Raw genomic sequence first — 24,340 nt, forward strand, 5'->3', positions numbered from 1 at the left:
CAGCGCGCCGCTACCTCGGAGCGGCCGCCACGGACTTCATAACATTGAAGTCTATGGCGGTCGCCTCCTGGTCGCCCCAAAGAAGCTCCGGACCCTTTTTCTGAGTCGGAGCGACTTGTGTCGCTCCTATCAGAACGGGTCTGCAGCTTCCCTATGGGAGGCGACCTGCGGCGACCTGTGAGGCGACCAGGTCGCCTCACAGGTCGCCCCAGTGTGAACGGGGGCTTAACATCATATTGTTTTTTATTATTTCAAATGTAGCTTTTATTTATACATACAGTAGCATTTATTTTCATATGCGCTGATAATACACATGTTTTGAGCTTCATGAAACTTGCCATCTACTGTTCTGGCAGTGGTCATTTTTATAATTGTAACGAGTAACTAAACAGCACAAAAAAAAAAATATCGGAGTAGAAGTATTGAAATCATTGAAAAAATGTAGTGAAGTAAAAGTGGAAGTAGGAGAAAAAAAATTCTACTCCAGGAAAGTACAGATACCGCCTTTCGGTACTTAAGTACAGTAGTGAAGTAGTTCTACTTAGTTACTATACATCTCTGTATGTAATCAAATATTAATTATTTCAGATGCAGGTAGAACCAAAAAACTGCATCGGTGATGATAATAAGGTCTGAAAAACGGAAAGTTGCGGTGGGGGGAAGTCATATTGAACACAGTGCTGCTTGTGTTTCTCAAAAATTCATAAATCAATAATAATATTGTCTGTGGTGGGCAGCCAGAAAAGGTGGCAACTTTAGTAAGCCACAGAACAGCTTGATGGGGGAGCTGCTGCACATAGAATGTTTTTTTATGTTAATGCATTTTTTTTTGTGGTATGGACATTATTTTGTAAATGTTTTGTCTAAAAAGTCCTTCCACACATTTATTTTGCTAATTCTTCTAGACAAAAGGTTCGTTTTTCAGGGTACTGCTACGGCACGATAATTATTTCTAGATGTTCCCTATAAGATGGATGGACTGCTGCCTTTATTCAACCTTACCTACTACGTAACTATAGCAAATCTGGGAAAAAGGGATACCGGAGGCATCAACCCCCAACGGGTTTTTAGGCAGCAAATATATACCAAATCATGGAATGAAAAATATCAAAAAAGATTTCTAAACATATATACTTTATTAACCACTTAAGCCCCGGAAGATTTTACCCCCATTCCGACCAGGGGGTATTTTGCGATTCGGCACTGCGTGACTTTAACGGACAATTGCGCGGTTGTGCGACGCTGTACCTAAACAAATTTGGCGTCCTTTTTTTCCCACAAACAGAGCTTTCTTTTGGTGGTATTTGATCACCTGTGCGATTTTTTGATCACGCGCTATAAACAAAAAAAGAGCGTCAATTTTGCAAAAATAGCAATATTTTTCACATTTTTTTTATATGAAATTTCCCCCAAAAAAATGTAAAAATCAAAATTTTTTAACATTTTCAGCCAATTTGTTTTATGCTACCTTTGTTTGGTAAAAAAAAAAAAATCGCAAAAAGCGTATTTTGATTGGTTTGCGCAAAAGTTATCGCGTTTACTAACAAAGGGAAAGATTTTTGTCATTTTTGTTGTTTTTTTTTTTAACGCGTAATGGCGGCGATCTGCGATTTTTTTTTTGCGGTACTGCGACATTGGGGCGGACAGATCGGACCCTTGACTGACATTTGTGACACTTTTGGGGATACCAGTGACATTTCTACAGTAATCAGTGCTATATATATGCACTGTTACTTTTAAAAATACACTGGTAGTGAAGGGGTTAACTTTATTTGGGAGGGAGGGGCTGTGTGTATCCCTAGGGGCGTGCTTTCTACTGTGATTGGCTGTGGCTTGAGCTGTAAGGACACTGATCAACGGATCTACATACTAGATCCGTGTGATCAGTGTCTTTACAGCGAGGAGAATGACAGGTGGCTTGTTTACACAAGCTGCCTGACATTTTCCCTCTCCCCCGCCGATCGCCGAGTGACCAGCGGACATCGGGTCCGCTGGTCACACGCGCGGGGGGGGGGGTCCGTGACCACGCGGGAGCGCGCCTCCGGCGGCGCGCGCTCGCTCCCTAGACCCTCACAAGCTAGTGACGTAGCCCTACGTCACTTTGCCTGTGAGGGGCTGACTGCCGACGTAGATCGGCGTTAGGCAGTCGGCAAGTGGTTAAGCAAAAAATAGAAAAGATGACAAGTGTTGAAATAAATATTCAATGTTAAAAACAACCCCTAGAGGGGGGAGTATATTATGAGCTCCTGGTAGCTGATACAAATAAAAAAAATACAATACTTGTTTGAGCATTTTTTTAATGGATTTTACCATTAGAACATTAGACGGCTGAGAGCCAGGGAGCATATTGGATAATTGAAAAGTCCTCAAAGGTTTGAAGGGCATAACCTCTTCCACCATGCAGAGCAATATGCTCCCTGGCTCTCAGCCGTCTAAAGCTCTAATGGTGAAATCCATTAAAAAAACGCTCAAACAAGTATTGTTGTCCTGTGATATGAACATGTTGTTAATGATGATATGTTTCCTTTAGATATCACAATCCCCTTGAAGAAGACCGCCATTAGGTCGAAACGCGTCGGATTCATGCCCCTCCACCACATAGTGTTTGGGGCGTTGCTTTTGCATTTCTGTGATTATCATTATGAAATGTTATCTATTGTTTTTTATTTGTATCAGCTACCAGGAGCTCATAATATACTCCCCCTCTAGGGGTTGTTTTTAACATTGAATATTTATTTCAACACTTGTCACCTTTTCTATTTTTTGCTTAATAAAGTATATATTTTTAGAAATCTTTTTTGATATTTTTCATTCCATGATTTGGTATATATTTGCTGCCTAAAAACCCGTTGGGGGTTGATGCCTCCGGTATCCCTTTTTCCCAGTCATATTGGGTGAGCAGCCTCTCCTTAGTCAGTGTATCACATCAAGTAACTATAGCAAATCTTTACTTTTTGAGTATAGGTCCACTCTAACTAAATCTAAAACGGCTACAGAAAGCGATGCTAATCAAAGGATACTAAACACTACCTCCTATCTTTATTAATGTACAGAGAGTATTCACAATGGGTAGAATTGCATGCGCCAACACACCCTACCTGCTCTTCATCTTTTAAATAACATGTGAAGATGGTGAAACTCCTCCTGTATGAAACTGATCGATAAGTTAGGACAGAGAAAAAACGATAATAAATCTCCAATGGCATCACTGCCTGCATCTCTAAAACGTTTTTTTCGTTTCCAATTTTATTGTTGTTCAAATAAAAAATGATGTGTATAAGCACACTCTTACAATTTGTCTAAGAAAACAATGTTTGCATACATTGATATTCAGGCATCCTGCATGGGATTTTCAGGTACCCCCACATCATTTACATGATCCAATCAAGCTTTTGTCATGAATATGAACACCGCGGAGTGTGGTAGAAGTACCTCCTGCATGATACAGAGGCAGACCAGACATACAGTATTAGTTAGGATCGGTCTAATCTGAAGAAATTGGTTTTGGGCGAATTGGTTTTGATGTTGAGCAGGCGGATGAGAGGTCCGTCTCTGCTCACTGTGCAGAGACGGACCTGTCAGAGTCCCGCTCTCCTCTATGGGGAGATTGGATGAAAATGGACAGCATATCCATTTTTTATTCGATCCCATCCAATCTGATCCACTGGACGGATGGCGAACATATCGCCGTATGTCTGTTTTCAGCAGATTTTGTCAGATCGGATGTCAGCGGACACGTTCACTGACATCCGCCTCCCTGTAAAGGACAATGGGTGGCCCGATCGGGTCCACCTAAAAAACAGACAGGAGGACCCGAACAGTCCAATCCTGTGAAAGGGGCCTTAACCTCCAGAACATTAATCGAATGCCCTACTTTCCATAATATGTAACCAGAAGAGAAATAACAAAAGACGTGAGAGAAAGAATTCAAGTTTAGAAAGAAAACAGAAAAGCTACTATAACTAATCCATCTCGTGGGTTCAAGGCTTCATACTTATTGTATTTTTCCTGAGATTTACAGTATGTGATTTTAGGGATCCCAGGCTCTCGAACAAATTCATTTTATCATTCAGGATTGCTGAAACTTTTCATTTTTTTATCTATGACAATTTGGCATTTACCAGGTCAGACTGGAATCACGGGATAGTAGTGGTCTTCCAGGATCTGGGAAATGTTGTTCTTGCTGCTTTAAATGTAAATGAGATTAGCCTCCTGATATACTTATCCTGGCACCCCCTCCACTGGTTGGTTCAGTAATCCCTGCTGGGGGGGATTTCTTTTAAGGTTTATTTGGAAGTTTATCAAGTATATCAAGTTATACAAGCAAATCCAGTATCTTTTGATTTCTGACACAGCCAACAAGTTTAAGAAGCTGTTCCCTCCCTCCCCTGGGATGTGTCCCAGAAGGCTGGACAGGTGAACTGGGGTGGGGTGAACTTCTGATGCAGGTGGAAGTGGGAGCAGGTACCTGTCACAACCAGATACCTGATTCTCCCCCCCTCCGCCCACCAAAAAAAAAATGTGCCAGAGGACGGGTGAGGGGGCAAACAAGTGGAACTTTCCCTCTTAGATTGTAAGCTCTAACGAGCAGGCCCTCTAATTCCTATTGAACTAAATTTTATTGTAACTGTAATGCCTGCCTTCATTTTGTAAAGCGCTGTGCAAACTGTTGGCGCTATAAAAATCCTGTATAATAATAACTTTAATATTAACCCATTTTTTTTGTGATTTTTTTACTATAACTGTATGACTATTGGGATCGGCTTAATGGCTTTTTTTTTTTTTGTTATAGTTTTACTTTAAAACTAAGTGTCGTTACCCCTTAGGCCCCTTTCACACTATCCGTCCGTCGGACGGACTGTTTTTCTCAGCAGGAGGATGATAGCTGTTCTCTGCGCTGTGTGCGGAGACACAGCTGTCAGTTCCCCATGCAACTCTATGGGGGAATCGGATGGGAAAGAGGGTTTCCATCTGTCCAGGTTTGACGGATCGGATGTCAGCGGACATCCGAATCCCCATAGGGATGCATGAGGGGACTTTTCAGATCCGCCAAAAAAAACTGACAGGCGGATCTGAACGGTCCGCCTGTGTGAAAGAGCCCTAAGGGCTCTTTCACACGGCCGCTCCGTGTGAAAGCTCCGCTGCGGGACTTTTTTTTTTTTTTTTCACGGAGCGGATGACAGTTGTGTCATCCGCTCCGTATGCCCGCATATCATCCCATCCATTTGCGGATGATATGCGGACATAATGTAAGTCTATGGGCATTGCGGATGTCAGCGGATGACACCGCTGACATCCGATTTTCCTTCCTTTCCGTTTTTTGAACGGAGGAAAAATAGGGTTCTGTTCCGTTCCAAAAAACGGAACAGAACTGAAAGGAAGAAAATCGGATGTCAGCGGATGGTATTCCACTGACATCCACAATGCCATTGACTTACATTATGTCCGCAAATCATCCGCAAAAAAATAGGATGATTTGCGGACAAGCGGAGCGGCCGTGTGAAAGAGCCCTTACACTGTTGATCATTTTCTGTGAAAAAAACAATCTACATTTGACAGGTTTCACCTGAATTGGACTTCCCCTCTCTTACCATGGGATGTGGTGAATGGTAATGGCACTCTCCAGCATGTAAAGGCTAAATCCCATCTACAACAAATATGCAGGTCTTCTCATTACACTACAGTAGTGAGGGAGGGTGTCAGCATCGGGTTTCCCTATAAATTGTGCTTAGAAATTCCACAGTAATTCACAAGTAGGACGCCTTCAGCTGAGCAGTGAGCACCAAATTGAGGTAAGGAAGCCATTCTGCAACCAACACACAAGGAAATTGTTTAGAATCCTATCAGCATCTGAAATGCATCAGTCCATTCAGAAATTACACTTGTTATATTGTTTACAGTTTTGCAACAATTAACCTATTAAGTGGTAACTGGTGCATTAGTAGTGATCAATTGTGATTTTTTTTTTTTAATGCAGATCTAAGCATTAAATGTATCATTATAGGCATTTTCTTATGCCTCTTTTAACCACTTTACCACTAGAGCATTTTGCTGTCTGACGTCTGGGCCACTTTTTGCGATTCGGCGCTGTGCGAATTTAACTGACAATTGCGCGGTCGTGCGACGCCGTACCCAAACGAAATTGACGTCCTTTTTTTCCCACAAACAGAGCTTTCTTTTGGTGGTATTTGATCACCTGTGCGATTTTTACTTTTTGCGCTATAAACAAAAAAAAGAGCATTTATTTTGAAAAAATAACAATATTTTTAACATTTTTTTATATGAAATTCCCCCCAAAAAAGATGTAAAAACCAATTTTTTTAAAAATTTTTGGCCAATTTGTTTTCTGCTACCTATGTTTGGTAAAAAAAAAAATCGCAATAAGCGTATTTTGATTGGTTTGCGCAAAAGTTATTGCGTTTACTAACAAAGGGAAAGATTTATGTCATTTTTGGTGTTTTTTTTTTTAACGAGTAATGGCGGCGATCTGCGATTTTTTTTGCGGGACTGCCACATTGAGGCGGACAGATCGGACCCTTGACTGACATTTTTGACACTTTTGGGGGTACCAGTGACATTACTACAGTAATCAGTGCTATATATATGCACTGTTACTGTAAAAATGACACTGGCAGGGAAGGGGTTAATTTTATTGGAGAGGGAGGGGTTAATGTATGCCTGGTGCTTACTGACGTGTGGGGGGGAGGTGACTGTGTGAGACATGGACAGATCGGATGTCCAGCTATGCTGAACACTCCGATCTGTCACTCCCTGTCACTGAGGAGATCCGCCCGCTTGTGTTTACACAGGCGGGCGGATCTCCACACTAGATCCCCGACGATCGGGGCAGAGCAGCGGCGATCGCCGCTGCTCCTCCCCTGGCCCGACTCCCGCTGTGAATGAAAACAGTGGGAGCATGCCTCCGGCGGCACGCGAGCGCCGCCTACAGGGGAGGAGTCTGGCGACGTAGGTCTACGTCGTCAGACGGGATCGTGCCACTTTGCCGCAGTACTATACCAGTACTCAGCGGTAAAGTGGTTAATTGCTGAGGGACGCCTGCCTTCACACACATGAACTTTAATTCCATCCCAGTCTAATTCCCTGTACACACTATCAGATTATCTGAAGACTTTTGTCTTCAGATTTACCTTTTCTATGTAGTGCAAGGGCCTGACGGATTGCATACAAATTGAAAGTGTTTAGCTTTGACCTCATATTATATGGTTTTGGTAAGTCTGCAGACAAAAGTCTTCAGATAATCTGATAGTGTGTACAGGGCATTAGTCCGTAGGGTTCAATATTGGGTTGGCCCACCCTTTGCAGCTATAACAGCTTCAACTCTTCTGGGAAGGCTGTCCACAAGATTTAGGAGTGTGTCTAAAGCCCCGTACACACGTACCGATCGTCGGCCGAACGATCGGCCGTCTTTTGTCCAGGGCTGTCGTGTCTGTTGAAAACTGCAAAAGACTGCACACGAATTTTGTCGGCCAACAACAGCCGACTGCAGAAGTGATGTCATGTGATGGTTAACTTTCCTTGTCTTTTTTCTTTTCTGAGCATGCCCAGTCTTGCAAATCTGTTGTCTGTCGGCCGAATTCTGTACTGACTGGCGAACAATCGGCCGTTCTGGTGACGGCCAACAAAAATTTTAAAGCATGCACATCAGATTCTATTCGGCCAAAAGTGCGCTGTCGGCTGTCGGAAACATCATACTAACAAGCTGACAATCGGCCGATCGTTCGGCGGCCGAATATTTACGGCCGACAATCGGTACGTGTGTACAGGCCTTAAGGGAACGTTTGACCATTCTTCCAGAAGCGCATTTGTGAGGTCAGGCACTGATGTTGGACGAGAAGGCCTGGCTCGCAGTCTCTGCTCTAATTTATCCCAAAGCCGTTCTGTCGAGGTGAGGTCAGGACTCTATGCAGGCGAGTCAAGTTCCTCCACCCCAAACTCGCTCATCCATGTCTTTATGGACCTTGATTTGTGCAATGGTGCGCAGTCATGTTGGAACAGAAAGGGGCCATCCCCAAATTGTTCCCGCAAAGTTGGGAGCATGACATTGTCCAAAATGTCTTGGTATGCTGATGTCTTACGAGTTCCCTTTACTGGATCTAAGGAGTCAAGCACAACCCCACAGTCCAACCTCCACCAAATGAGTTGAACCACTGCACAAAGCAACTCCCCTGCCCCAAAGCACCCTCCCATGTTGAGGGCATGCAGCCTGGTATGGTTCAGGAGGGGTGGGGGGGTTGGCTCGCTCGCTCGTCCCTTCTCTTTCCAGACCTGCCGGGCTGCATGCTCGGATAAGGGCCTGGTATGGACCTTGAGGTGTTTTTTTTTCCCACAACTGACGAACAATGGATGACAACTGACGTTGTGTGAAAGGGGCCTTAATCTTTGACCTCTTTTTCAGAATGCTGCTCTGACAAATGTGACACTCCTTTTTCTCTGAGCACTGAAAATAGTATTTCAACATTGCTGCTTCCTGGGAGAACTTGTTACATTGTAACCTATATGAATACGGGCACTGATAGAACCTGATGTAATAATGCATAATGTGAATGTTTTGGACATTTTATAGGCAACTCCTATCCTCATATTGATTAGTGGTTCCAAATGAATAAACTACTGCAGTAGGGAACAGACACAAAATGATACACTCCGCATCCTTCCAAAATAACGGTTCTATTTTATTTGACGCAATTGAAAACTTTTATACACATGATTACGTAAGTATCACATAATTTTTATTATTATTATTACAATTGTACTTTTATGCTAACAAGGGGCGTAACATAGGCAGGCTCATTTCTAATCAGGACTCGAAAGAATGCAAACATGTAATGAAAACATTATTAGTGCTGTGTGCAATACATATAAAATACAATATACAGGATGTACAAATTTCCTTTACACCAGGCATGTCCAACCTGCGGCGGAGGAAGGAAGTCGAGTCGGGGGGCACAGCCACGGAGGGGATCATCAACTAGTTGTGTTAAATTAGTGCTGGGGGGGGGGGGGGGGCGCGGCAGCACGGGAAGGTTGCGGCGGTGTTTCATTACTTATATACCTTAACTAATAGTATATATTTTATATGCGGCCGAGAAAATTTCTCTACACTCAATGTGGCCCAGAGAAGCCAAAAGGTTGGACACCCATGCTTTACACATTGAATTAAATAAATGTGTTTGTGACAGGGTTGCACTTTGTCAGTGTCAGAAGGGGTATATGCATACCTTTCAACTTTTAAACTTGAGAATAAGCCCTCGTTCACACTGAAGCGATTTGTCATGCGATTTGACCTGTTGCACCCTCTTGCCGGCAATGGCACCATTCCAATCGGTGTGACCCAAATGTAGCTCCTGCACTACGTTTGCCAATTTCAGGTGCGACTTCAATAAACGTCTTTCAAGTTGCACCCAAAGTCACAGCTTCATCTGAAATTGCACAATTTCAAGCAGTGTTCAATGTGAACGAGGGGTGAGGCAGAAACCTGGGGCACGCTATGGAAAAAATGGGTGTGGCTGAACTTCACAGTGGGAGGGGCTTAAATTAAACAAAACCAAGGCTTTGGGTATGTGCTGGGGGGCACTTTGGGAAGGGAGAGGACTTGTGCTAAAAGGTGGGGTGGAGAGAGGAAAGAGGGGGGGGGTTAGATACAGGGCCCCTGTTAGAAATCATGGGGCTCCGTACAGTCTACCTGACGAGCCCCCTTCAACCCTGCCCTTGACTCCACCCCGACTCTGCCTCAAAACAAAATGCAGTTTTGTCTTCAAGTGAAATGGGGTGGGGTGGAGGGGGCATACAGTTGTGAAAGTGATTGGGTGGCTTCAGAGCTACTCGTATCACTTTCACATGAAACCCAACAGTTGCCTTTACAAATACACACACTCCTGGTTGCTGACCACGGGTGGGAGTCAGCACGTTGTTTGCAGCACAGTCCTACTGATATTTTAAAATGGCACTGGGACTAGTGGTTCAAGTGAAGTGGGTTGGGGGGGGGAAGTAAAAATGCAGCTCAGCTGCTAATTTTTACTGATTCCCCCCCCCCATCCCCCCCATTCACACAGCGCAGCAGGTGCTCGGCTCTGTCACAATGTCACATGGCTGTTGGGTGCTGACTTTGTTATGACTGTACTTTGTTACAGCCTGTAACTCACATTACATTGATGAAGTATAGGAGGCGGACCGAACATGCGAAGTTTGCCGGCGATCAGTTCGGGACATCTCTAGTTATCTATATTATATTGTGAATTAAATAGAAGTTTATGAGATTTGTAAATTAGTCCATTCCTTTTTTACTCACAATTTGTACAGTGTCCCAATTTTTTTGGAATCGGGTTTGTACACACACACACACAGCCTCATATATATATATATATATATATATATATATATATATATACACACTGCCCCTTATACATGCACATACATATACACAGACACACTCACATACAGGCACACTCTCTCACATCTATACAGCTATATATATATATATATATATATATATATATACACATACACACACACATACATATATATATAGAGACACACACATACTCACATATATAGACACACACATACTCACATACAGAGACAGACACGCGCGCGCGCGCACACACACAGCCTCATATATACACATACTCACATAAAGACACGCACACACATACAGCCTCATACACACTCACATACAGACACTCACACTTCTTCGGCTTAAAAGGGAGTTGAATGGGCCATCCTCACCCTGGTCCTCTCCTTTTCCAGTCAGTGGGAAGTTGCTGAAACCCGGAGTTGAGTTCTGAGTTCCCGGTTCTCGGATTGGTAGCAGGTGGGTGGGGCGGGAGTTATGTTTTGCTGCAATGGATTGAGTGGCCAGTCCCCACCTCCAGTCCCCCCACTTCTCCAATCAACATCAAGTGGGCGAAGCTCAGAGTTTCTCTATCTGCTCTGATGTTTGCCAGCCCTCATTTACGATATCTGCTCTAGCGGCGGTCTTGTATCAGAATACCGTTACCCATCAGAAAATGCAACGGAAGTGATGTTGCGAACAAAATTGCTCATTGCGCATGCGCTATGTGTTCCAACATGGCCGCTATGCGTTCCAACATGGCCGCTATGCGTTTCAAAAAGTTTTCTAATCTGACAGAACACAAAGGTGGCAGCGGACATGTTCTTACACCCAAGCAAGTCTTCAGTTTTGCACTTATTTTAGCAGTGAACTTATCTTTTACAGTGAATAGACAATTTCACCGCAACCGAGTGAAATATTCTATTTCACTATATAATCAGTTTGGCGCTTAGCAGTGCGGGGTGTACCAAGATGTCACCACTTTCTGCCTGCAGATTTGTCGCTGTATTTACTATAATAATAAAAATGTATTACAGTAATATATTTCATTATATAAGGAGAGTTTACTGCTAAAATATGTGTAAAATTGAAGACTTGTCCACTGCCACCTTTGTGTTCTGTCAGATTAGGAAACCAATTGGAACACATGGTGGCCATGTTGGAATGCATGGCGCATGCGCAGTAAGAATTTTTTGCTCAGAATATCACTTCCGGTATATTTTTTGATGGGTAGCAGTATTCTGACAGGACACCGGAATGTGATATACGCTCGAGCTCCCTGCAGGAGGAGGGTTTTTTTGGGTTAATTACTGCTTTAAAAGTTGAACTTCATTAAATCGGACTACTCAGCAATCAGCGACTGCTGAGCTAATAAATACTTTGATCAGGATTTGTAATGAATAATAAAGCTGATGGGTCAGGAGAAAGATGAATGGTAATGAACAAGCTTCCACATGCAATTTGCCACACTCTGTCATGTGTGACATGCCACGCATGGATAGGAGGACCGGGTATTGTAACAGTTATTGGGTATGGGGTTCATTTTAGACCTCAGGCTAGATAAAGTGCTAAGGCTGGCAAAGAGGTTAGGGTAAAGCTGAACTCTAGACAAACCGCTTCACAGTTGTAATACATGTCTGGGGGCTGTCTGTAATTTTGGCAACCTGGTCCTGAGATTTACACCACCCAGTCAGGTCCATGTCCTAAATTTTCTTTACTCCCACTCCATCTCTAATTGGACAGAGAAGGAGAAGCATCACCCTTATCAGTCATTGCCTATTTTTGCCATGTCAGGATGATCCTTGTGCATGAATCTGGTCTGATTGGCTCAGAGTACTTCCTCTCTGTGTCCCATTTTGAGTCCTTTAGTACATTGAATTACAAGATATTGGTTTACATTTTAAAGTATGCTTTATAGTTTTTTAATGAAAACATAACTGCATTAAATTGTGTTTTTATATGAATCTAGATTTCAACTTGAGGGTTAAGAATCAGGCCACGAAGGACATTTTTTTTTTTACTTTTTGTGGTATTGATACCCCCCCCCCCCCCAGGCCAAATACTAATGGCTACTATTACTTTTGGCACTGGAAGGTATTGACCTGCAAAAAACTGACACACAAACAACAAACGAGTTCCGTACACGTAGAGTTTACTCATTCTTACTTTTGTACACACAGGGTGGTTGACGTACAGCATGGAGGTTTCATCAAGGACAGAAAATCAAGAAAAATACAATGATTTTGACCCAAGAAAGTACCTAGACCAGTTTTATACAATAGATGAAGACCATGAAATTACCGAGGGGGTCACTTTTCTGTTCAGATTTATGAAAAATGTATTTTCATCTGGTATGTAATACTGTTGCCAGTATTGTTCACTCATTGTCTATTCAGGTCTGGATATGAATATAGGCATTATTTTAGTTTGAAATGTCCCATTCATTTATTTACTTTTGTCTTAAGTTTTCTTTTTCAGCAAGTTTTTACACAATGATCAACCATGGAGACAGCAAAAGACCTGGCATTAGCCAAAGATACAATCACAAACCAAATACAGTATCTCACAAAAGTGAGCACACCCCTCACATCTTTGTAAATATTTTATTATCTTTTAATGTGACAACACAAAAGAAATGACACTTTGCTACAATGTAAAGTAGTGAGTGTACAGCTTGTATAACAGTGTACATTTCCTGTCCCCAATAAATAACTCAACACACAGCCATTAATGTCTAAACCGCTGGCAACAACAGTGAGTACACCCCTAAGTGAAAACGTCCAAATTGGGCAAAATTTGTCATTTGTCATTTTCAAAGGAGAAGTGCTCACTAACACAGATTTAGCCAGATTTGTGAACCATATTCGAGAGAAATAGGCCTTTTGTGTACATAGAAAAAGTCTTAGATCTTTGAGTTCAGCTCATGAAAAATGGGAGGGCAAAAACAAAAGTGCTGCGTTTATAATTTTGTTCAGTGTAATAAACGTTTGTAGTTAGCTTCCACCAAAGAAGAATTAATTGAGCCATAAATTAATAGAGTCCAATTTTATCTGTATCAGTTGTGGATATTTTTTAACTGATTCATGACAAATGTTCCCATACATGTGTAATACTATCTCTCACCCACAGGTGGTTTAGTGAGCTTTTGATGTCATGTATTTAAAGCGGTTGTATCCCGCTTTTTGACACTTTTACCTACAGGTAAGCCTATAATAAGGCTTACCTGGAGGTACAAATAATATCTCCTAAACGGCATGGTTTAGGAGATATTTGCAGTGCATGCAGCCGCTCGCATGAGCGGCGCATGCGCTCTGAAGGTCCGGGGGGACCTTCAATTAAGTTGCCGGGAGCTTGCCGGAAAAATCACTCCCGCGCGCATGCGCGGGAGTGACGTCATCGCGGCTCCGGCCAATCAGCGCGCTGGAGCCGTCTCTTCCGGCCAATCAGTGCGCCGGACCTGCCGAACCCGGAAGAGACGACGAGGGATCATGGCAGCGCCCGCATCGATGTCCGGGGGTCCGTGTCGGGGCTTCGTTTTAAGGTAAGTTACACATAATGGGCTAGTATGCGATGCATACTAGCTCATTATGCCTTTGACTTTCAGGTTTTTTTTTTTTTTTTTTTTTTTTTTTATAGGGTTTACAACCGCTTTAAAGATGGCTGCCAAATATCCAATTGACCATGTGGTTGTTGGGGGGGGGGGGGTGCAACCATGTGTTGCTGACCTTACTCACAAAATGACCTGTGAGTGGTCAAGAGGAATGATTACATCCTGTGGGTGGTCTCTGGTATACAGGACTATAAAAAGATTCCATAGCATGAGGAAGAGGCTTTTTTTTTGGAGCTGTGGAAAGACCAAGCATGCAGCCAGGATTTCTTATTGTCCTGTTCCTCCAGCTATCCAGTGTAAGCTGTTGACATTCAACTACCAGAGCTAAGTATTATTTGATATTTTGGGATATTGGGAATAGGAGTGTATGTTTTATGTCGTGGTATTTTGTGTAATGTTTATGGTAACTTTTATGTGTAAGAAGCTTTATGTATTGTGATGTCCTGTAAAGTTTTGTTTTATGCTTTTTATCAAAACTGCTCTTGGTGTGTCCATTTTAAATATTCACTAGATATTTGCGTGGCTGTCCAGTAATACCTGCAATTTCAGAATATTGTGCTGCAACAATCAAGAGCTAATCTGCTCAAGTGTATGCAGTCTTTTGCTTTTTATAAATTTCGTTGTTTCCCACTCTTATTAGATTAATATTTATAATCTAATGACAGCATTATATTTTCCATATTTGTTACACTTACCTTGCTTCACTTATGTCAGGTTCAAATCTTACAGATGATTTAATAGGAATGGTTTACAAAAAAAGAATTAAATGTTAGTTACAAAGTGATCACTTAGCTTCGTAAAAAGGGTCAAAGTGTGTTCGCTTTGATTAACCAAACATGTGCATGGAAATTTTTTAAAAAATTACTTTTTTTCATCTACATGAAATAAACACTGCTTTACCTTATTCGTTACACTATATCAACATTTACTTCACAAAATGATGCGTCGGCAATCCTTCAGTAAATCCACTCCAATGCATGCTGAAAAAAACCAATGGCCTATGAGAAGATTAGCCAAAAACTACTGAAAGATTAGGGTAACACAAAGTACCGAGCATATGTTTAAAAATTAGTGATTTTTCTAATTTGTCAAATATAAAATTGAGTCAAATCTGGCACCTGTTTCTATGTTTGGGAATAGTCATTTTACCTGAATTTTTGCATGCAGACTTGTCCATTTTTGAATTCGTAATAATGAAAAAAAAAAAACACTGTGTGCACAAGGAGTCAGGCAAAGACCTTTTTATAGCATGTTTCTTCTTTGCCCATGATAGGCAAAGTAATAGGTTTACTTTAATTCTGGTGATACCAGTAGCACATCTATTTTTTTTCCTCTCTTATTGTTTAACTATCAGAACCAAGTACAGGGGAAACTAGGACTTATTCCTACGTGACAGCATTAGTGCACTGGGCGATTGATCACTAAGACACCAAGAGCATCACCAGAGTGGGAGGAAAGTCTTCAGCCCTGTGTAGGCTTTAGCAAGAGGTTACACAGGACTTCTCCTCCTGGCTTCTGATAGTTGAATAAAACCAAGGCAAAACAGAAAAGGTAACCAAGTGCTATAATAAAATCTGGTACATTTCAATAGACCAAAAGGAACCAGATAAGATGAGTACATGATTAGGGTTTACATGCCCTTTAAAATTGTGAACATATTTGTTTTTTTTTTCTTTTTTAGGTCGTGTGGAAGGCAATAGTCTTATAGAGATTGGGGCTGGTCCCACCATATGTCATGTTCTGTCTGCCTGTGAAAACTTCAAGGAGGTATACCTTACTGATTATGTAGAAGGAAACCTGCAGGAAATAGAGAAATGGCTAAAAGGGGACAGGGAGGCCTTCGATTGGTCTCCACATGTGAAATATGTCTGTGAAATTGAAAACCACAGGTATGTACTAAAGCTCTATTAATGCACGCTAGTTATGGATGAGGTCACATGAATCTGGCACTCCAAAAGAGTTGCTAATTTCTATCAACCTTTTGAAAAATCAGAAACCTTTATTTTATTAAAAGTTTATTTATAATAATCCCTCAAAGGTCCTTTTTTCTTCTCCCTACAATATCAATCAAGTACTCTCCAATTCTATCCTGCTGCTCCCTCTTTATCTTGCCCACATACATTTTGTCACATTGACAGCTAATTTGATAAATTATATACCGTATTTTCCGGCGTATAAGACGACTGGGCGTATAAGACGACCCCCCTATTACATGATCTACCGGTAATACTTATACTTAGGTTACCTTGGATATATTATACTCGGCATATAAGACGACCTCCCATTTTTGGGGGATTTTTTTGAGGTTCAAAAGTAGTCTTATACGCCAGAAAATACAGTACTATGTGGTACAATTAATCAGTGGTCTAATATCATACACTTTAGCAGTTGACTTGGCGTACATGGATAATGTTGTCATGATTTAACTTGTTTTGAGGAAAGGTCATCTGCTTTTTTGTGTTTTTACTTTTTGTTACATGTGGTGTTTTCAATAGTATAATTTTTCAGCATATTATTGGAATGGAGCAATTGTTTTTTGGTGCCATAGTTGCATGATTTCTTGTTTTTGGATGTCTACATGTTTGTAGTGAGGGAACCTGCCTGATATTTATAAGACTGAGATTTCCCCAATTGATAAAACTGTAGAAATCGGAATAAAACACGGTGAGCGCTTTAGAGATGAAGCCGCTAGCACAAAGATGACCAGCCCTATGATAAAACAAAGATGACCAGCCCTATGATAAAACAAAGATGACCAGCCCCATGATAAAACTCATTAATAAAGAAAAAGTGCAGCGCTACAGTACTTCAAACATAAAGTGCCACGTATAAGAAAAATTAGACATAAATTGAACATGTGACCATCTTACATCACACAAGAAATGATGAATAATCAAAATCTTAAAAGTCCATAAACTGCAAAAAATGTGTCAAAAAGTGTAAAAATAGTCCAGTAATGATATATTCTCATGTGCAATCAGACATAAAAGGTGACAGAAGTGCTTCTCTGAATAAAATGCCAAAAGTGCTTTTCTACATCAAGTGACTCCGGTGCTGCTTCCTTCACCAATATGTTCTCACCAGAATGCCATTAGTAAACCACATAACGTCAAAATATCCTTTGAGAGTTCCTAACAATCAAGTGACTCTTCCACAGGTGAAAAACGGTCTCTAGCAACTAAAACTTGATCAAAAAGGTGCTCACTACACGGACCTTGAGCAAAGGTTTATGATGTAGAAATGGATTGTAAAATTATTACCATAAAATTAAAATGAGGGATGTACATCCAATATAAAAACATAAACGGCCGAACTTACATCAACAGCCGCTGATTCCAAACTAGGACACGGCAGTGTGGCGTCAGCATGCGAAGTTACATCCTACGCGTTCATGCGCATGCACGTTATCAGGATCCACCTACATAATGTACTTCTGTCACCTTTATGTCTGATATCACCTGGAAATATACTGTTACTGGAAGATTCTTACACTTTTTGGCAAATTTTTGAACTTTATGGCAGGGGCAGCTGGTGACTAAAATTTTTTTCTTGGGGGGGGGGGGGCGGTGGCAAAACCAACACCCTCCCCCCGCGCGCGGTACAGCCGGCAATCTGATCTACCACCCCCTCCCTCCTTCCGGAACAGATGGCATGAGAACCCTTTCCTGATTGGCTAAAAAGAGACGTGATTTTAAGGGAAGAGGGAGGGGACATATGGCCGAGGAGACTCACAGCGACGCTCGGGGAAGGAGCATGTAAGGATGCTCCTGTACCATGCCCGCAGCACTGGCATCTGCTGCGAGGAGTCTCACTTACCTTGAGGCACCTTCCATTTGAAAATGGCGCCGCCCGGTGCCATTACATCACCGCCATGCGCCGCCTGCCCGGGAATAGCCGAACATGTTCGGGTTTTCCCGAGCAGGCGGCGGCACATGCGTGGCGCGCATGTCGGGCTGGCTGCGGCCATTTTTTTTTCTTTCAGGTTTTAGCAGCGGAGCGGGGGGTTTTTCATGCAGGCCTAGGCCTAAATACAGCAGTGTCTATAGATGCATCCTTTGTAAGAATTATTGTATCAGTGCCACCTTACCTTACTGTATTCACTTCCTCCTTACATCAGTGCCCCCCCCCCCTCAGACTGGCCTAGCAGTCACTGTCACTGACCTCCTCTCAGGTGCACTGTGCAGGGCTCAGTCAAACAGTCCTCTGGGCTCCAGCTTAGTGGCTCCTGGTTTCATCCTATATTCTCCACAGTCCACACACGCCCAACTCCTCTGGTGACCCCCGTGTTAGCGGCAATCTCGCTCTTGACTGATCTCTAGACCCCCTCATGATAAAAGAGATGGTCAGAGATTGCAGACATGATAAAAGAGATGGTCAGAGATTGCAGACATACTGTAATACAAAAGATAGTCAGACTTCAGACATGATATAAGAGACAGTCAGAGATTGTGGACATAATACAAGAGATAGTTAGAGGTTGTGGAGTCTGTGGACATGATACAGGAGATGGTTGAAGGCTGTTAACATGATACAGGAGATGGTTAGAGGCTGCGGATATGATACAGGAGATGGCTGGGGGCTAGAGACATGATACAGGAGATGGTTAGAGGTTGCAGACATGATACAGGAGATGGCTGGAGGCTAGGGACATGATACAGGAGATGGTTAGAGGTTGCAGGCATGATACATCAGATGGTTGGATGCTGGGGCCATGATACAGGAGATGGTTGGAGGCTGGGGACACGATACAGGAGATGGTTGGAGGCCGGGGACACGATACAGGAGATGGTTGGAGGCCGGGGACACGATACAGGAGATGGTTGGAGGCCGGGGACACGATACAGGAGATGGTTGGAGGCCGGGGACACGATACAGGAGATGGTTGGAGGCTGGGGACACGATACAGGAGATGGTTGGAGGCTAGGGACACGATACAGGAGATGGTTGGAGGCTGGGGACACGATACAGGAGATGGTTGGAGGCTGGGGACATGATACAGGAGATGGTTGGAGGCTGGGGACATGATACAGGAGATGGTTGGAGGCTGGGGACATGATACAGGAGATGGTTGGAGGCTGGGGACATGATACAGGAGATGGTTGGAGGCTGGGGACATGATACAGGAGATGGTTGGATGCTGGGGACATGATACAGGAGATGGTTAGAGGTTGCAGGCATGATACATCAGATGGTTGGAGGCTGGGGACATGATACAGGAGATGGTTGGAGGCTGGGGACATGATACAGGAGATTGTTGGAGGCTGGGGACATGATACAGGAGATTGTTGGAGGCTGGGGTCATGATACAGGACTCCTGTGTGCAGTTTACACAGTTAAACATTGATCAATTTTCTTGCTGTGCAGCACCCCACACAGAGGCTATTGAAATCTTCAAGCTAATGGGATGTTAATTTGTTTTCAGATAGACATACCTCCAAACATTTGAACTTCGGAATGAGGGACACTAAAAGAGGGAAAAAACCTGTGGCTTGCGTAGCAAGCGACATTAAAATGTGGGCGTGTTCAACTGCTTAGCAGTGGGAGGGGCTTAAGGGATGTGGTTAAACAAAACCCAGGCTTCCTTGTACTCCTAAAATATGCATTGATTGCTTTGTCTGAGCCTACCTTTAAAGAAGAACTTCATTAAAATAGTGAGGGACTGCATAGTAACCAGCAAGTGTTGAGACAATGAAGACTTTGGTGAGAAGTATATAATGTACAGTATTGTGTGTGTGTATAGTGCAGGAGTATGTAATGTACAGAATGCAGGGGACAAGAGTATGTAATGTAAGGAATGCAGGGGACAGGAGTATATACAACCTTTGACCAGCGCTAGTGAAGTGCCATGTACAATAAGTGCATGTCTTGGAATGCATGACGGTAGAACTGTTAAGTCTTTGTTGGGTGATATGCAAATAGTTCAGTCACTGGTTGATTTGAAAAGGATAGATATGGTGGCTGCAGGCTTCAAACAGAGCTAGATGGACTCTGTAACAGACAAGTGGGGTGGGGAAAAAAAGCAGCGCCACCTCAGTGCATATATAAAAGTAATTTTATTACATAAAAGCAATTAAAAACTCACACAGGAGATTGTGGGCCAGCATAGTGGATGGCTCATCTGCAACACTGTGGGAATGTTCATTAGGTGGACTGGAGCAGCCGCTGGTCTGTGTCGGTGGATTCCGGCACTTCCTGTGTCTGGCAGAGTTTCAGGTATCCTGCGTCACATCCGGTAGTGGCAGGGGGGTGCTCGTGTTCGGAGCATGCATGCTCCTTCCTCAGGTGATCGCTTTTTTTTCCCCACCCCAGGGGACAGGAGTATGTGATGTAATGTACAGAATGCAGGAGGGCCAGAGTATGTAATGTAAAGAATGCAGGGGACAGGAGTGTGTAATGTACAGAATGCAGAGGGCGGCTCCATCCCTTCCCCCACATCCCATCCTGGCTCCATCCACCACCCAGATCCAATCTCAGCTCCATCCATCCCAACTTTATTTGTTCCCCGATCTCATCCTGGCTCCATCCGTCCCTCGATCCTATCCCCACTCCATCTCCCCCCCTCCCATCCTGGCTCCATCGTTCCCCCCCCCCGATCCAATCCAGACTCCATTCATTCTCCCTGGTTCCATTATGGCTCTGTCCATCCCCCTGATCCCATCCCGGCTCTGTCCATCGCTCCGATCCCATCCCGGCTCTGTCCTTCCCCCTGATCCCATACCGGTTCCATCCTTCCTCCACACCCACCCCAGCTCCATCCATCCCAAACACCCATCCCAGCTCCTGGCGAATCAGGGACGGTTTGGAGGTATGGATAGACCATCATTACCTCCTAAAGAGGGGTAATAGACATAAGGATAGAGCTGCCTGAAATATTTAAAAAGAAACCTTCTGTCCTTTTCGTCCACCTACCTCTTGCCATGCATGCCATGTTTGCTCTACAAGACTCCAACTTGTTCGCTTCCCTAGTCCTCAGGCATGCACTGTTGTTTTCCTGATTACAGCAGTGCTCCCAAGTCTTGAGTCCTTCTTGTCAGGACTCTGAGTCATTGAGTCCTGACTAAACTTCTGGGTGGGGCACCCCACTCTCCCACATCAGTACTTCATTATCAGTGTCTACCAAGTAGTAGTAAGTAGGAGGAGTCCCTTTATAGTGCAATTTTAGCAGAGGAATCTGAAGCTAGCACACTTCTCCTATGTAAGGAGTGAGTATGCCCCATGGTTTTGAGAAGTGGGATTTATCTTGCATTCTATGAATAGTGTAGGATCACTGAAAATGGGGTACTTTGACACAGTGGTGGGCCTAAGCACGGTATGGCCATATGATGTGACTAAATCTCCATATTTACTTATTAGGTCAGGTGTTTTTAATTAGCCTTGCAAGATTTGAGAGTAACCTTTTTTTGTGTATGGTTCAATTTGTATATTGGTATGTACAGTATAGCAGCGCCACCCTTAGGCTCCATTCACACCTGAGCGTATCATTTTCAGGCTTTGTTTTGGGTAGTTTTTCAGGCCTTTTTTCAGGCGTTTTTTGCAGGTCTTTGGAGGCAGACAAAAACACAAAGTTCAAGTGCAAAGATGGGCACAAAAAATTGGTGGTGCACAAAAACGCTTGTAATCTGCCAAAAAAAGAAGCTCATGTACTTTTTTGAGCTTCAGGCATTTTGCTTCAGGTGCAAAATGCTCAGAATTGAACAGGGGCCATTGAAATGTATGGGATTTTGCTTGTTGGGCATTTTGAGACTTCAGAGATGAGCGTTTTTTACGAGCTGAAATGCATGTTTAGGGTGAGCCTCCCAACCCTTTGTTTGTATTTACAATTCAGTCCCCTCTGTATGTCTGATTTGACTGATATTCTGACATATGGTCCCCAAGGTAATCCGCTGAATAATACATACTGTAATTGGGGTCCCCTTTCTGTGTTGCATGATCTTGTACACATAACTAATACAACATATATAAAACAGATAAACCTTTTACTGTGCTTCCATTACAGATATTTTGCAGAAAACAATATGTGATAACAAATCTGTAATACAATCTTGTGTTTCTGTGACAATAAAGTACTGTTTCACCTCTAATAAACAATCATCTCAAAAACCTATAGCATCACATGTATATCAAAAGTCCAACAATCCAAAGTCTTGGTGTTCTTATAAATCTTCATCATGGTGCAATGCAAAGACCATGTGTGCTCCAATCAATTCATGTAAATCCCTCACCCTGTGCACCTAACAAAATCTCACCATAACGAAGTTACCTTTTAAAAGGAAAAAAAAGTCTAACAGAACTTGCTTGGCCCCTTTCACACGGGCTTTCCCATCAGGTCCGCCTGTCAGTTTTTTCTGGCGGACCTGATTGGATGCTCCATGCACCTCGATGGGGCAGTGGATGTCAGCAGTGACATCTCCGCTGACACCGGCTGCTGTCCGATCCTGTCCGTTTAAATCCAGACGGATGGAAACCCTATTTACCATCCATCTGGAGGATTGAATCAGATGAAAATAGAAAGGCGGTCCGTTATCGTCCGATCCCCCATAGAGGAGAGTGGGGATCTGAAAGCTCTGTCTTTGCACACAGAGCGGAGACGGAGCTGTCATCCATCTGCTCAGCGGGGATCGGCGGATCGATCCCCTCTTAGCAAAACGGAGTCTGCCGGGCGGAAAGCCCGTGTGAAAGGCCCCTAATGCTTCTCCTGGGCTTTGAGGGTATGCGCCAACAATTCACAGAACTGAATGACCATTAATTTATAACTTGTGTACTAGACCGTATTTACCCCTTCATTGCCAGGCCATTTCCAGTCAATCCTGTAATATTTTGACTGACAATTACTCGGCCATGCGCCACTGAACCTAAATTAATTTTATATTATTTGAGACCGACATTCTTTTGGTTGTATTTCTATAGTAAAAAAACAAGAAAAAAACAGTGGTTATTAAAGGAAGAAACCTGTTTCCTTTACCTTTGTTATAAAACATATCAAATAACATTACCAGAACAGAAGGAGCACCCCTGACAGGACCCCTTATTGGAAAGTAGACAACCCAAAACTTGACCCCTTATTGGAAAGTAGACAACCCAAGATGATCTTATTTTTTATTAATAATATTTAGATGTAAACCATAATATTGTTTACATACAGCATGTGGTTCATGGCTCAGTTCATAGACAGTGTACAGTGCTGATCCAAGAAGCTCTATACCGTTTGATCGCTGTGGTGACCAATCACAGCGCTCACATGATACAGAGACTCTCAGGTCAGCTCTGTACACTGTATCTGTGAGATGAGCTGTCTGAGTGGTTCAGTTTACATTCATTAAGGGGTGCAATGACTGCCAGAGGATGATTTCTGGAGTAACATTTATTAATCTATGATGTTTCAATAATAATTCATGTTGCTTTCCAATCAGTGTTGGGTTTAGTCCACAAATCTATCTTTAAAAAAACAAATTTCAATTGTCTGGTTTCTTTGATAAAATAAATTTGGTAATTTTGTTTTAGAATACCTGTAGTGATTCTGATATTCTCAATTCTAGGTCCACAGAGGAGGAGAAGGCAGAGAAGTTACGCAAGAAAGTCTCACTCATGAAGTGTGATGTCACCAAAGCCAATCCCCTAGAGCCAAATTCCCTTCCCCTGACAGACTGTGTGATTGTTGCCGGGTGTCTCATCTGTGCTTGCCAAAATGCTGAAGAATTTAAAAGTGCCCTGAAAAACATAGTATCTTTGATTAGACCCGGGGGTCATCTAGTTTTAAATGATTACTTAGGAGCCTCGCATTACGTGGTTGGCAAGACAAAGTTTTCTCTTCTGTCACTTGATGAAAACATTGTGCGAGAGGCGGTGGCTGAGAGTGGATGTGAGATTCAGGAGTTTACAACATTTACTGACTTACAATATCCAGACGAGGTGTTTAATTGTAAGACTACTTTCTGTCTTCTAGCCCGCAAACATTGAAGTCATAGAGGGAAACAATAAAAAAAGGGATAATTTACTTTTCATGCCTTTAATAAAGTTGACTTTATAGGCTAAGCTCACTTTTTTTTTCTTTTCTTCTAAATAGCAGCTCCCGTATGTACATTGATGTAACCCTGTTGGGAAAAAAAAAAAATACAAGATTTCTTTAATTTTGAGAACAAGGCTTTACCTTAGCCATTGCTGTATTTCCTAGAAAGCATCATCACTTGCTGGTATGTAGACCTCAGACAGAGAAGCCAGTAAGGCCCCCTTTCACTCTTGTGACTTTGGACTGCAAGTCATGTCGTATCCCATGATTTCCAATGAGTACCATTTATTTTATATCTGTGCAACTTCAAAGTAGTCCCTGCACTACTTTGGTCTGACTTTGATGTAACTTTAGGTCCATAGACCTCAAGATT

General features: G+C 42.7%; 1 protein-coding gene across 1 annotated transcript in view; it reads left to right on the top strand.

Moving 5' to 3' along the window:
- LOC309568294 (nicotinamide N-methyltransferase-like) overlaps positions 1-23,936 on the top strand; it is a gene marked incomplete at its 5' end in the record, with an annotated part of 59,980 nt that extends 36,044 nt beyond the window's left edge. Inside the window, 4 exons of the mRNA XM_082273959.1 lie at positions 12,532-12,702; positions 12,830-12,922; positions 15,643-15,850; positions 23,498-23,936. Coding sequence (XP_082130085.1) covers positions 12,532-12,702; positions 12,830-12,922; positions 15,643-15,850; positions 23,498-23,918 — 893 coding nt within the window. The 3' untranslated portion in view covers positions 23,919-23,936. The remainder of the gene's footprint in view (positions 1-12,531; positions 12,703-12,829; positions 12,923-15,642; positions 15,851-23,497) is intronic.
- Positions 23,937-24,340: the final 404 nt, after the last annotated feature.

The sequence above is a fragment of the Pelophylax lessonae genome (assembly GCF_965119305.1).
Source record: "Pelophylax lessonae genome assembly, chromosome: 12".
Taxonomy (NCBI): domain Eukaryota; kingdom Metazoa; phylum Chordata; class Amphibia; order Anura; family Ranidae; genus Pelophylax; species Pelophylax lessonae.